Source organism: Ciconia boyciana, chromosome 2 (assembly GCF_034638445.1).
Source record: "Ciconia boyciana chromosome 2, ASM3463844v1, whole genome shotgun sequence".
In the NCBI taxonomy this organism is placed as follows: Eukaryota; Metazoa; Chordata; class Aves; order Ciconiiformes; family Ciconiidae; genus Ciconia; species Ciconia boyciana.
In genome coordinates, this window is record NC_132935.1 from 114,823,963 (window position 1) to 114,839,724 (window position 15,762).

Here is a 15,762-nt window from a genome sequence, read left to right on the forward strand (position 1 = left end):
AAATGGAGGTCCTGGTTTGAAAACCAAGGCCTAATTTGCTGTTCAGTGCTATCCTGTTGGGCTTGCTTTGTGCTCGAGTAAGAGTTTGTCTGCGAGGAACAGAGAGTCCACAGCACCAGAAGCAAAAGGAAATCAGAAACTTCAGAGAATCTGGTGCCTTATTTGTAGAAAGAGGGAAGGGAGATAGCAGACTCTCAGGTCTTTTGAGTCCTAGAAAATACATTAATTGTCAAAATGCTAAACCAGAAGACTTAGATTTGTTTTGATAAACTGTTCTGAAACTATGTATCCTTGCATAGATAAATACTGAGGGAAGTTTAAAACTTTCTCATTAGCATGTGTTAGGTACTACTGTAGTCCTGAGAGATTTCACTTACACAGTGAAGTACTGTTTCAGTGAGAATACTGTTTACTGTTAATTCAATTAAATGCCATGTGAAAGCAGTGAAACCAATCTTTCTTATGGAGTGATATGGTCACAGGCGTGACACATAGTCATACTCATTATCTAGCATTATTTTTTTTCAAGGGGGACACTAGCACCCACTGTTGAGCTGAGAATTTAGACACCTGTTCATATAGCCCCTGGAAATGTAAGTCTGCATAATGTGGATCCCAGCTCTGGGCTCATTCCTTAAAGTGGCAATGCAGATTTTTGTGGCTGTCTGTAAAATGCACACAAGTTGACCATTATTCACAACTTCTAATTAAAAGCATCTTGAGGGTTTCTCTTTGCAGCCAGCTGAACGCTATGAATTCTGGCGATGTGGATTTCATTAGCCAACCACAGGCCAAGGAAAGGTTTTCAATCGAAGATGAATGACAGCTAATCCTGCTGCTATTCTATTTGTCTCTGGTGCAAGCCTAATAAACGACTACACACACCCTTGTCCATGTGTTGGCAGAGGGAGTACAAACATGGCATATGACAACATACCAAACAGTGTGTAATCACTGCAAATTATAGCCTAAATAATTCCTCCCCTTAACGGGGCAGGATCAGGTTTCTCTCACTGAATGCAGCATGATGGGCCAAGTCCTCCTTTCCTCAGCATGTAAGGCCTGGAAAGCAGCAGAACGGCATGGCTCCATTTTGCTGGGAGAGGACAAGCAGCAGAGAGGCTGTAGAGAGGAGGAATGTGCTGAGTAGAACTGGTTTAAAGACAAACCTTTTGTTCGACAGGAAATTCCGAGTGCTGGGGGAAAAAAAATTGGAGAATTTTCTTTGTTTCAGAATGAAACATGGATTTTAAAAAAAATATATACTTTCCCAGTGTAGGGTGAAAAAAGAGGGGGAGGGAGGAAGTAATGAAAAATAAGCAAAACCACTGCACTAGAAGCAAAATTCAAAGTAAAATTGGGCTGGGAAGTGCAGGGTCTGGTGCTTACAGCTCAGCTAGCATTCCCACGGCTTTTGGTTTTCCTTTTGTAGAGCTGGGAGCTGAGCCCTGGATAAAACAGGGGAGCCCAAAGCTTCAGGAAGCCTTGTGGTCCCTGGCTACAGGGCAATCTGCATGGCAGGGCTGTCCTGGAGTTGCATACCCTGAGAGTCCAGGCTTCCAGGCAGCCCACCAGGCGAGCTGGCAGGAAATCAGCTTGGAGCCTTGCCTGTGCTGTGTTGGAAGTTCATTGAATCCGATATGTCTCCCTGAAGCATTTCAGTTCTGATGAATTGGCATTTTCCAGTGAAAACCTGTTTTGTTGCTGAATTCCTCACCAGCTGTACGCCTGGATGCCATGCTGCAGCAATTCTGGCACCCCGCACTTGCAGGTACTTCATCATGGGTGTGGCTAGGATGGTGTTGAGTCCTTGTCTAAAATTTGTGTGTTAAAAAGACAAGAAAGCAGAGGGTCACAGGGCTGGTGTTACTTATTTGTCCCTCTAGTGCAGGAGCATTCTTTTTTGTTGTTGTTTCTGTGCTGATCTTTTGCACAAAGCCGCTTTGCTGAGGTTTTCTGTACCACTTTGGCACTAATTCTTTAGGGAAGAGCGGCCTGCCAGTTCTCGAGGATGCCTTTACCATGAAAAATCATGGAGAACAATTGATGGGAGTTCCCAGCGTGGGGAACTCAGTGTGTGATGTGCATAAATCCAGAAGGATTTTTTTAAAATGCAGTAGAGTACATAGTGTGCCAAGTTAAGAAATCAAGTAACAAGTTGATTAAGCATCCTTCAAAGAAAAGGGGAAACCCTAAAAAGTAACTCAGAGAATATTCCTTTTCTGCACATCCCCAGATGGGACAGATGCTGCATCCTTTGGCTTCACATCTCTTGGATTCTGATCCTTGTCCAAGTGAATGGGAAACTCATCCATTTTGGGGGGGAAGGAAAGGGGAGTATAGGCACCAAGAAACTCTTCCAAACAATTTCTGTCTGCCAAGGAGACCATTTCAAACATCGCTCTGTAGCATAATCCCGTCTGTCACAGCTCTCGTTGGTTTACAGAAACCAACTGAATTTTCTGCTTGTGAACAAACAAAAAGGCACACACTGCACAGTGCTATCAGGCTCTGACAAAATTATCATGCATGTAGGAGTAAATACCCTTCCTCGTTACGCCAAAAGGGAATAAGCTCCATTATGGACAAAAACCTTTAGGATGTTCATCAAAGCTAGAAATTACCCTTCCATCTGAGCAATTACAGCAGAATATAGTGTAATTAAACAATACCCAGCTAGAGGAAAGGACATCCTTTTGTGGTAGTTAAACTGTCTCTTGAATCAAAACCAGTAATCAAAGCAGGACTCTCTAGATTTAAAAATATGCATTTTTATATGCTGAGGTGAAAAGCCATAATTTTGTGTTATTCTTGTCTGCGTACCTAGAGTTCACAGAGCAACATGTAACAAGTAGATTAGCTTAACTCTCACAAAGGACACACAAATATTCAGGATAATTTTAGAGTTCACCTTTCGTAATGAACGTGAGTGGTTGCACTGAAAGTCAGTAAGTCTTTGCTTGAGAAAAAAAGTTGTGAAAGGAAAATCAAGATAGAATCATTAGCCAGTCTTTTGTGACTGCTTAAAGTCAGCAGCTTCTGAGGGAGATTGTTTGGGGAAGAAGCTGAACACTGCCTTAAAAACTGGAGTTATTTTCTGAAGAGAACTGTCTGAGAATTTGGATCTTGATGCTTCAAGCTTTGAGAAAGTTTATATGATTTTCAAGTCTGAAGAAATCTTAGTTTATAAGTTAATGGCAAGGTTTTTCTAAATGCCAGCACGGCAGTATTAATCTGGTGTCTGCAAATCAAGCTGTGTTTTGTTTTGTTCAGCGTTGTCAGAAGCAAAGACAGCTGGAATTTGAATTTGTCCAGCAATGATAATGTATGAAGCAGCTTAAAAGGCAGCTTTCCCCCTTGCCACTGTGCTGGCCTTGTTAACAATTGTAGTCTTGCACAATTTCTCAGTTGGCTGGGTGTAAAGTGCCTTTGGAGGAGGACACAGTGGCCCTATCCATGCTGGGTTTATTAGATAATTTGAAACTACTTTCAGGCACAGTCAGCTCAGGACATATTTGTGCTATCATTGCTAACCTATAGTGATAAGAAAACATGATGCAATAGACTGTAGCGACCGGAGATGCAGAATTATCTGCACAACCTTGCTGCGTAAATCGTTCCCCAAACTCTTGGTGACACAATGTAAACCACACAAGCTCCAGGACAGTATGTACTGATGGCAAAGCACCCCTTCTATAGCCATAATTGCCGTTTGAACCTCACCCTGTTTCTCTGCGGCGTGGGTAGGGATTGTCATAGGAGACAATGGGATGTGTTGCTAAAGGAATGGTTCCAGCTTTGAACTGAGTCACTGGTATGTTAATTACTTACATGAGGATAGGGCAGGATTTGGATCACATAGTGACAAGCACTGATTTACAAGAGGAAAGGGTGGTGTAAGCCAGCCCACACAGCAAATGTAGAAAGCTGGAGCAAAGCCCTGATCCTGCGTCACAGAGTGATGCTGTTTGGTATTCTTGGCCAAGAAGGGAGAAGAGGGTAAAATCTGGATTATCCTGTTTAAAAGCAGGTTCCTGTGTTTATCCTTAACTAACCACTGCACACAGGTACTTTATGGGAATAAATTAACATCAGCAAAATTATTTGTGATCTTCAGATGCAAGGTTGCTGCAGAGATGTGAAGTAGTGGCATTCATCAGACATTGGAAATAATTAAAAGAAAGGTGATTTTGGGGTAGAAGTTAAGCAGCAGTGATTCTTGGTGTTTTTATCCCATATGATACCAAAATTGCTTTCCCTTATGAGATACATATTTACTCCTCAAAGGATAGGATTCATTTAATTTACAATCACCCAGGTAAAAACTAGAAGTTTAGTCTCCACCTGATCTCTGGGCCCTCTAGAGTATCACTGGAAACAGAAAGGCATTCAGAAGGTAGTTTATTCTCTCTGCATTAGATACGCATGTTGTGACCCAGAGCTGCCTATTTCTCTCCATCAAAGAGGGGGCCCAGACAGCTGACTTAAGATAGACACCTAGCTTTTAGATGGGTACAGACAGATAAAATGGATTTCACCCACAGAAAGCAATTTTGATTTTGATGTACTAGAAGTGCAAAATCTTACTGTAAAACAGATTGTGGCAGAGCACTTAGATCCCAGCCACTAGATGAAGGTTAGCTGTTTACCATTATTCCTCAGTGTTACTGACTTATGAAGACAACTTCAAAAGGTTGGTAATTAACACCTTTTGAATGAACAGTTTGAATCCAGTTCAGAATGCCTTCTTACAACAATTTTACCCATCTGACCTATCTTTGTGGTCATCTTTTTAACTCTCTTTACCCACACAAAATAAGGTACTTGCACTGGAACAGTTGTATTCACCCAAATGAGTGATCAGTGTCAGCTCTGCAGGCAACAAAAGGATGTTTTCCATAAGGTGGTCACTGGTGGAGTCTCATGGGACATGGACACCTTTGTATGCCTATCACCTGTGCAATGGCTGACAATGGCTGAAATTCTGGCCCCCCTGTGAAATCAGCTAGAAATTTGCCCCAGCAAATTCAATTTGCAGAATTTTGCAAGGTATTGGAGGGTATATAGAGATATAACAACATTATCAGAAGGAAGCCAATGGCTTTGTTTAGGTTCCCATGAACACTGTTTTACAAACACAGGCGCAGTTTATTATCCTCAATTTCTTCTTCTCTTTTTTTTGTGTGTGTGTTTTTGTCTCATCTCTCCATTAGGCTTGGAAATCTCATGGGATGGAGACAGTTTTGTGGAAGTCATGGCTGCACCGCAACTGAAAGGCAAACTCTGTGGCCTCTGTGGCAATTACAACGGGCACAAGCGAGATGACCTGATTGGGGGGGACGGGAATTTTAAGTTTGATGTGGATGACTTTGCTGAATCCTGGCGCGTGGAGTCCAATGAGTTCTGCAGCCGCCCGCAGAGAAAACCTGTGCCCGAGCTCTGTCATGGGACAGTCAGGGTGAAACTCCGAGCTCACCGGGAATGCCAGAAACTCAAAGCATGGGAGTTTCAGAGCTGTCATTCAACAGTGGATTATACCACATTTTACCGGTAAGTGTGGCTTCCTGTGGAGGGAGATAGTAAGTTACTGTGCGAGGAGAAAAACCACACAGTTGGCCCAATTTCACTAGCTTTTGAGACATACTTTGAGCTGCTTTTGCTAGGAATTAATATACAGGCGTAGAGTTACATTATGATGAGCTTTTCTGAGTCAGGAATCAGAAGAAGATGGTCCTGAGCTAATAAAGACCCGAGTAGCCAACAGTGAGAAAGGCAGGCAGGCTTGTGATCACCTAGAGAAAACGTACTTTTGGAGACTGAGGAGAGAGGGGGAAGAGACTTCAAAACATTTGGGTAAGGTCTTTCTGATTTCAAAGTCAGCTGCAAAGTTGGGGCTGACTGTAATTGCTATTGCTTGTGGTCCAGAGAAGTGTGTTTTCCCAGAAGCATTTTGAAAATGACTTTATTAAAGCAGGGATATTAAATATTACTAGTTCCTCTTGATTGGTGTAGTTTGTGGGTTGAGAGTTTGAAAGGAGAGAGTTAACAAAAAGTTCAGTGCATGCCCATCCTGCCCTGGGAGCAAAGGAAGACAGACGAGGATCTAGAAGCCTTGTCTGAGTGACTTATTTAAGATTTTTTATCTTTAAAATGCTTCCAGTCTAAACCACAGAGACATAATTTCTGTTCTTTAATTGGCATGAGTTTATTTGCCCCTCACTCAGTAAATAAAATTGGCTTTTCTTTTGATTGCCTGACATAAAAGATAAAAGCAAGCCGAGTCACAGTTGTATGATGGCGGATGGAGCTGCCTGATCTCTGCGCTCCCAGCTTTCCCCACTTGCGCACATCTGCTGAACTATTGGGCTTATTAGGAAAAGCTTTCCAAAATGACTCCATTTCCCTTATGAATTGCCTTTCCTCCTCTTTTATAATGAGACAGAAAGACTTTTATCTACCCCAGCAGAATACGTCTGGGACAGGGAAATGCTAGAATACACACAGCTTGGCTTGTAGTCTATGTGCTTCTGCATTTAGTTTGCTATAGTGTATCCCTGTGCTAGGAGCCTGGCAAAGAGTGAAGATTATATTCTCTGCACGTTATAATACTTTATCTTTTCCAATGGCTGGAGGAACAGCAGAGAGCACTAGAGATGCTAACACACACACACAGGGTCTGTTGAATGCATTTCAGCAACATTCCCATCTCACTTCCATCGTCCTCTAAAGGTAAGTGATGACAATGCAAATGGAAAACAGGCACAGAGAGATTTGTTTCATTTTGCAGTGGATTTTTTGTCCCTTTTTTAAAGTAGCTTGTGATTAATTTAGTGCAATACACTTCCTGACACCACAGCAGAAAATGATTTATATTTTGGCTATAGCAGCCAGAAAAAAGATCTCTACATGCTTGCACACAAGAATTACTGTAGAGCATTTCTGTTCCTTTAAAATTATGTCTTCTATTTGTCCTGGAAAGACAATGAAATCAAGCAAGTATTTAATTTGATTATGTCCTTTTGTAGAAAAGTCTATTTTTCCCTAAGGAAACTTTATGTTGAAATAACCATCATATTCTGTCAGAAGTAGCTGTTTGTTTGCTTCCATTTAGATGTTGCCAGCTGTTAGAATGCTCAGCTCCCAATACAGGAATCAAAGATAAAATATAAATTAAAATTAAATAATGGTATTTAGTAGAATGCTACTGCTTGTTAGAAACAGACAAAGTTGTAGCAAGCAATTTATTCAATGACCGTGGCCATTTTTCATACTATGAAATTCCTGCAAGGAGGTAATGATTATGGGACACACATTCAAGAAAGTTCTGGGAACCTTTCTAACATAAATCTTTGCATATATAAATATGTGCGCGCGCGCATTTTTGTGTATATAAGTATGAGTACTTAAGAGATTTGCATTTTTCATGAATTTTTTTCAAAGAACCCATTTCTGGTGATGTACTTTTGCAGAAAATTTAAATTAACATTTACAGCTTTTTACTGAGGCCTTTTAGAAAAGCATATTTAGTCAATGTTTTCTAATTTCAGGTTAGGTTTAACTAGAATTTTTCCAATTCTGCTTTTCTGACTATGAACAAGCTCCTAGAAGTAAGAGAAGTGAAGAGGCAGAATGGTAGGGTCAGGTTCTTCCATTTTTCTATTAAACTCCTCTTTGAATTGAATAGCTTCTCAGTTTTTACCCTCCAACATTACGTATTATGGAATTTTTCCATTTGAAATATTGCATTCTGAAGAGTTAACCTTTCTTGGTCATTCTTGCCTATATTATCAACATTGCCTCATTTTCATTATGCTGCTCTGGTAGTGATCTGCTGTTAATAAGAATTCTCAGAAATAGAAATAAAGTCAGCAGGAACATTAAGAATTAGGGTGTGTTTTCTCCAAATACCAAAAAAGTCAGCGAACAATGCAATGCAAACATTTGTCTGACATTGTGTTACTGAGGAGATTTCTGTGAAGATGTCTCAAATTCATTTTAAGTCTCATTCTTTTTACAGCTGTAGTTTCTCCTTTTGTTAGCCATCCAAAAAACATATACAGCAAGATTGTCATGATTGTTAGGTGAAAAGGATATGGTTAATGTTTTAAATTGTAGACATCTAGCTTCATGGTTGTGGGGTGAAGAACAGCTAACTCCTGAGCTTGACCTTGATAGATCTGTGACACCTTAGGAGAAATGGTTGTGCACCTTGCCCTTAACCCTTTTTTGATGTTGTGACTTTGGTGACGTGTTTCTCTGCAAAGCGTGTGGTAGAAGAAAGCACAATATAAGCGTACAAGAAAGGATTTTGAAATAGTCCAGACTGCAAACTAACAATTTTAGCATCTAATTTTATACCACTCTTTTAATTCTTTGTTTTGTAACTAGACACATTTTATGGGCTTTTAATTGTGAGTTGTTTTGTTTAGTTTTGGGTTGGTATTTTTTGTTTGTCTTTAATGCATTGCTAGTTGTTCAGTACTCATGAGTAATGCTCTAAAAATAACCCTTAGGGTTGAACTTTATGGAGGCAAGTTCATTAAGTAGGGAAACGATTTTGAATTTCCAGATTTTGGTAAAGTCTGGGTGAGGAAGAGATTAGCAGTGGCAGTCATCACTATTGCCACTTGTCTATTTTGATGTTTTAATATGGCTAAGCATCCTGGATTAGTCCTTGCCACAAAAAGAAAGTTACCAAGGTTACTCAGTAGCAAGTTTTTAGAGGGGATACTTTGACCATATATGCAATAAAGCTTGCACTTAGACTCCTGAAGCTGCTCTTGAGTATAAGCAGCACTAAAAATAGGTGAGACCATCTGAATTTCTCATGCTGCTGTTACCAGAAAAAGCTCTATCACACTATCAAGAAATATTATGGTCCTATTTAAGCTCTTGGATGAGGATTTGGGGAGCTTAGGGGACTGAAGAAGGAGAAGAGGACTTTCTGTGCTCACCAAGCCCTACCCCATGGCTGATCTCATTATGAATCTTCAAGCTGTGCTGGAGCAGGGGCCTGGAGGTGACTCCAGCCCCGGTGAGACCAGGGAGCAATGTGGTTTGGGGGGGCAGGTCCCCAGTGTGCCCCCACGCCTGCTTTGCTCAGCCATGGTTGACACCTCTCGGAAGCCTCCTTGGGAGGCACAGGAGCAGGCAGCCCCAAACATGGGTGCGAGGACCACGGTGAGAGAGGCACAGCAACGCTGCTCGATACAGGGACAAGTTGGGCCGCAGGAGACACCATAAAGGAAGGCACAGGACTAATAATCCTAGTAACACCTGCCCTCATTAGCATCTGTGGCTTTCTAGTAGGTTTTTTTTTAATAGTTTGGTATCACCAACAGATTTGGAACGTGACATCAACATTGTATCAGTATATCACCCATCTCTAATACACCTACACAGCAGCTGAGTTCATTGTTAGACATTGCTCAAGACTCTCACTACTGACATAACTTTGGAAAAATATTCAATGTCCTGCTTTTGCCATGCAGTAGATTTCCCCATTTGAGATTGGAAAATTTGTGCTCCTAACTCTTGAGACAAGTCTTTGTATTGTTACTACTCTTCCTAATATTATTATATTTTTTGTTATTGTTGCTATTATTATTATTATTATTAATATTATTCCGTTTTTAACAGACAGCAGCATACCAAATAAGTAGTTACTCTTTTTCTCCTTTGTAATTGTCCTAAGAGGTATGTTTTTCTCTCAAACACTTGAATTTAATCATATTCAGTATTTTATGGCAAGCAGTAATTAACATAGTAATAGCCTCATTTGTTTGAATCTGTTAAATACATTCAGGAATTGCAAATCTAGTTTATTGCAATTCTTGTCTTAAATGTTCCTTGTGACTGTGCTGACATTACTCCATCTTAGCTCTCAGTTAATCAGTTAATGAGTTTCTGTTTCAGTTAACCAATTAACTATGCAGTTAATTGCTGCAGTCTTGCAGTTTTTCTAAAAATTTCCACTTAACTGGAGAAAATATTATTGTTTAGAGTTAGAGCATAAATTGCAATGTTGTGTAGTCCGTCAGCTCCCTGTTATTAAGTTTGACAGATATGCCATGAATGGCTGCAGAGAGCATGTGAGCTGTAGCATTGCTAAGTTAATTAGGAGCTCTATTTAAAAGATGGGGACCAAGGGTTTGTGGCTTTGAAGCAGAAGGTTTGAAGTTTTTTTTCCCCTGTTAACAATGATGTCCTACAGCTGTGAAATTCATGTGGTTATGCCCCTATGTTCACTCAGCAGGATGGTGCAAAAGAAATGTAGGCTGAAGAATTACTTCAGAAAAGCCTGTTTCAAGTGTTAAAGGAGTGGGTGGAACTGGGATCTCTGGAGCCCTCTGTTTGCTGCCAAGGGCGCCTATTGCAAAATTCTCCCGCGAAGTTTTCTGGTCCTAGCTGTGCATGTGGGCACAGCAGTTGCCTGCACTGCTCCAGCTGAGGCTGAGCTGCTCCAGGGCTTGTCTGTGGTGTAACTGAAGGGTGGCTGTAGCTCTGACTGCTCACCAGGGTGACTCCTGTCCCAGCTCCTGCTCCTGCACCAGCCTCCACATTTGACTTTCCAGCCACCTCAGGGCAGAGCTGGCCTGCCCCCCACTTCAAGACAAGCCAGTGGTGTTGGCTTGAGAAAAGGACCGATAGCATGAAGCCGTGGCTGGTCCCCTCACAGACCCAGCACAGAGCAGGGGCTGTTGCTCCCACTTGCCCTCGTGCTAAGGTAGGGATGTTCCTGTGCCTGTGAGACTGCCTGCCTGAAGCTGGCCCTGAGTCTGGGTACTAGCAGCAGTGTAACCACAACAGAGAGGAGCTCAGGATGAAACCATTTACTCAGCTTCTTGGGCAAATTGTCACTGAGCAGCTGTATGACCCAGGCAGCTTCTGGTTAGAAAGGAATTTAAAAATATTTGAAATAATAATTGTATTTTTTTAAGCAAATCTACACCAGGACTTGAGTTTCCTATGAGCTAGATGCTCCGCTTTCCAGTCTGCTCTGTTCACCATCTTTGAGTCTTCCATCCATTTGAAGTTACCAATGGAGCTTTAGTTGCTTGCATTGTTAAGTGCTTAATAATTAAGGCTTTCTGTACAGAAATACTCTACTTTATATCATTCTATTTATACAACGTGATCCTTTGCAGATCTGCATTGGAGAAACGCACAAAGGACTAAGCCTAAATGCATAGGCACTGGGAGAGCTGGTGTTCCCAACCCTTACAAGGGCACTGGTGCTTGGGAACCCATTCTCCATGCACATCTGACCAGGCTGCCTGCTGCCTTTACTTTATGCCCCTATACGAATTTACATTATTCCCCAAACCACTTCTAAATGTCAGCCTGTGCATCTTGTGTAAGGCCGTGATGAACTCACTGACATACAGGTAAGAGGCACCGTGACTTACACTGCTGGTGACTGACAGTGCTAACAAATGAGAGAAAATGGACTTTGTAGTGTCCGATGCACTCTGGGATTTCTAGCAGCAAGCATTAAACTTTGCGACCTATATGCTGATGGTAAGGAGTACTGCAAAAATGCTGCATATATATGTCTATAGATCACCCTTGTTTTAAACCTCCTCCTTGAAGTATTTTTCATCTGATGTAGCCAAAAGTGAGCGCAAGCTGCCAGAAAAATACTGTTTAGATTTAAGGATTAGAAGTTTGGATTTGGACAAATAGGTTGAGTGGTCAGAAAAGATAAATCTGAAGCCAAGCTGAGGTCAGCTATCTGCAGATCATGATTCCTCTTCATCTTTCCCCACACCCCTGCCCCTGGTGGGGTATTTTTCATGTAACCAAGCCCCATCCACTTGTGTCTGTTTAGAAAAGTACCTCAGGAATTTCAGGCTAGAAAACATTCTTCTCTTTGTATCAGTGGTTATTACAGCTGTAAAATATTGAAGCAATGCCAGAGGATTCACAGATGTCTCCTTTCCTGTTGAGGTACTGGGAATGGGGGGGATGAGGGTGGAGAGGGCTCCAAAATCTGACAAGACCGTGGTGTTGGACAGACACCATTCACCTGGGACTGTCCGTGGCTCGCTTCCAGCCGAGAAGCGCATGCTTCCCCGATGACCCACTTTGTGCTTCCCTATATGGAAAGTTAATGATTTTTTTTTTTTTAATAAGGAAAGATTTTTTTATAGGAAAACCAGATGAAGCAGCATACTACTCTGTGATTAAAACCTAGGGAAGTTTCCTTTCCTTCAAAGGATGGCATGTCTGGAATGTGTTTGTTTTGCTTCCCTAATTATATGATCACAACCCTACCTGACACTGTCCTTTTACACTGAATGAGATGTTATTTCCTACTGGTTGCAAGTGCAATATGAGGCTTCTTTTCTCTCTTTTCCAGGAAAGAACTCAATTTGTGATTATCATGCATGCAGGTATATAGAGACTTATTACAAAAATCTGCTTCTGCCTAGTAAAACTTCATTTCTTTCTGGTTTATTACCTGGCTCAATGAAATTCAAGTCAGGTGTTTCATAACCAAATACTGTCTTCCTCATTGCCCAGTGTCTGACAGATGTGAGACTCTGCATGTGAAAATGTAAGGTCAGTTTGAGACAAAAATGATCCTGAAGGATGGTAGGAACTATGGGGAAGGGAGGAGAGGAGGAGACATCTCACAGAAAAGCAGGGTACCATAAATGCCCTTCTCATTTGTCAATATGGACTGCATTCTCAGAACTTGTTGTTCCTGGATTACCTTTAACAGAGGTTTGGTAGGGTGGTTTTGTTTGTTTTTCTACAGTGCCTTGGAGTCATGGGATAAAATCCTGATTCACTGAAGTCAATGGGAATTTTGCTGTATTTGGGCAACAGGTTTTCATCATTGTGACTGTTCCTGTCCCATGCAGGTTTAATGCACTAATCTCTTGCATCGGTTAGTAATCCTTGGTTAGCCTTCCCACCATTTGCTGTACCACAGACAATTTAAGAAAGCTTCAGCTGGTTCAGAGACAGCGGGTCCGTTCTTTACTGGGGAAGACAAAGTGAAACGCATTCAGATTGGGACCCCCAGATCCCGTCTGCTTGCCACTTTTTTCCTGGGGGAAATCTAAGGGGTGGCTTTCCAAGGCAGAAGACCTGATTTGTCTGGCCACAGGCAACTGAGAGATCCTTTTTGTGTTTCGCTAACTTGAGTTCATTCACGGTTCTTTCTTCTTGGCTGTAAGAAGTTTGTAGAAAAAGCCTGCAATACTAGGTCTGCTGTCCCTCGCATTTTTCAAAGCTTATCTGATAGGCTTTTAAACATGCCCTAGGCATAACTTCTTTAATATAGAGTTCCCCATCTCAAATATCCTTATTAAAGCTGCAATCTTAAAATGCCACTATTTCACAGTAAGCATGAGTGTGCCCTAGGACTATCATGGCAAAATACAAGCCCATCCCTGTTGTATACACTAATAAATATTTTTTGAAAGGGTCCTTTCATATTCTGGAAAACACCCTTGATGTTTCAGTAATATAATACAATGCATGATTTTTAAAAAGAAGAGGAGAGCAGGTGTGGGGAGGAACTGGTAGAAAAGCAGAGTGATATCCTCCCTTGTGGAAATGTTTTAAAAGACGCCACCTGCCATTTGGTGCAACTTGATCCATTGCCAAAGCAAAAATACTTGCTACACTGAAGTATTCTTTTTAGCTGCAATAAGAAATCCAATTTTTTTGAGAGATGCTATTCAGAAAAGTTGTGAGCATCATCAGAGGAAACCACCCTATGTCTCTGACAGGTACCACAGAATTTTAACTACAGCTGCTACAAAATCCAAGACCTCTGTTCAATCTCATTTTAATTAACCTCTAAGACATGTTCACAGCAGGGCTCTCTTTGCTAGTTTGTTTTAATTTAATTTTAGCTTTTTATGTTTTAAGCTTTATTGCAGTATTGATTTTAAATAAAATCCAGAGATGCTTTGCTGATGGTAATATGTCTATTTCCGTGAATAAATAATTCAAGAAACCAACCCATCAGATCTCATATTCTGCCTTAGGCAGAGGCTAATAAGTGTTGCAAAGAAGAGGAAACCCACCCATACTGTAGCTGGCCAACTGTGCCATGTCATATATAGTGGAGAAATCCCTTTCAGGCCCCTGAGATGATCAGTTTACATCTCATAGCATGAAATTTTAATTACCTTTCCTTTAACATGCATAACTGCAAAGCTACTATATTTCAGCTCCTATTTTAAGCCACCTGCAGTATATCCTGCCTAATTAGACACACAGCAAAGATGAACGAGGGTGTTTATAAGCAGGCAAATGAGATGAATTTGTGGGAAACGTTTTAAAAATAAGCTTAACCTAATCCTCCTGTTATTCTTATGAGTTCATTTATGCTTCTGGCAGGATAACCAGACAAAGCAGGACATGAGCTGTGACCGGCACAAAAAACTTTTCTGTAGAAAGTTTGCCTTAGGAAGGTTTTGACAGCTCCAAGCAGCTTATCGAGCTTGCTCTTGTTGTCATTCAGAGAGCTGACTTGCTGCATGCGAGGGGTCCATTCTGGAGACTTTATATGGGTCAGATTTAACTGAAAGAGTTCTTGTGGGTGTTTTTAATTGCTGAAGATTTTTCCTTCAGTTTTGCTGTTGTTTCCTGAATCTCACAGAGCATGCAAAAAATCTGGGGTGTTCCCAGTCTTCAAGATCTCCGGGGACCTTTGCATTATGTCAGCTTTTTAGTAGCTGTCTGTGGTATAAGGTAGCAATCCGGGTTAAAGGCAAATCTGCTCCTCTCCTGTCCATCCCCGTAAGGGCTCGCTGTATTGATAGGTGTGTGAAGGTCCCATACTCCATACTTGCTCTCTCAAGTGTGCAAAGTGCTAGTGTGTAAAGCAATTACCTTCTGTTAATTACTCAAGCCTCATTTTTCCTTCAGTCTTCACAGCACGTGAAGGAATCAGCACCTCACATTGCTGGTGATTTATGCAGCCTCGCAAACAAGCACAGCACAAGCCGTTTCAGGAGGCCTCTAGTGCTGCTGTTCAACCTGCAAAATATTTGCTCCCTGGGCAGCGGAGCACCAAGAGCAAGAGCAGATCGAGCACCAGGCACCAGCAGCATAATGAGAGGAAGGCGCAGCTCTTATTTAACTGCGAGCACATGGGTCCTACACAGCCATATGTGGCAGGGCCAGTGCTGATGAGGGCTTGGGGCATGACAGCAAAAGCTTGTGACCCCCCCATGACAAATCTTGGCACCTGAGGATTATTGTACCCTAGGGCACTGCAACACCAGAGCAAAGGCAGACTTGTGGGAAGTAAGGCAAGAAGAATGGGTGGCGGTACTTGTGCTTATACAGGAATATGTATTTATCCATCTCAAATATTTACCATCAAAATACCTAATCTCAGGTAAGTTACGCGACACAGGCTGGATGCATGGGTATGTGTGTCAGGTTCACCCACCCTTAAACTGTTGAGACGCCACTTAGAAACACATGTGTGTGGCTCTGCTCTCGTAATTAACTCTGTCTCTGGTGGACTCATCAGAGCAGGCATAGACTTATGCTAACATGGTGAGGTCTCAAGACTGGAGGTTGCCAGTGCCATCCTGAAGCAGGGGTAGCACTAAAATGCCACTGGATCCAAAATACACCATAAACAGTCCCTTCCTCACCCAAAGGGTTATATTTTCACTCAGATGGAGGGCTCTGCATATGTGAGAGCAGGTGCTGTGATTTCACCTCTTCATCATGATATGCAGAGTATGAGAGCATTTAAGTCTCTCCCTGACTCCCCCACTTAAG

General features: G+C 41.7%; 1 protein-coding gene across 1 annotated transcript in view; it reads left to right on the forward strand.

The window, feature by feature from the left end:
• BMPER (BMP binding endothelial regulator) overlaps positions 1–15,762 on the forward strand; it is a 145,704-nt gene that overhangs the window by 95,770 nt on the left and 34,172 nt on the right. Inside the window, exon 13 of the mRNA XM_072851412.1 lies at positions 5,214–5,550. Coding sequence (XP_072707513.1) covers positions 5,214–5,550 — 337 coding nt within the window. The remainder of the gene's footprint in view (positions 1–5,213; positions 5,551–15,762) is intronic.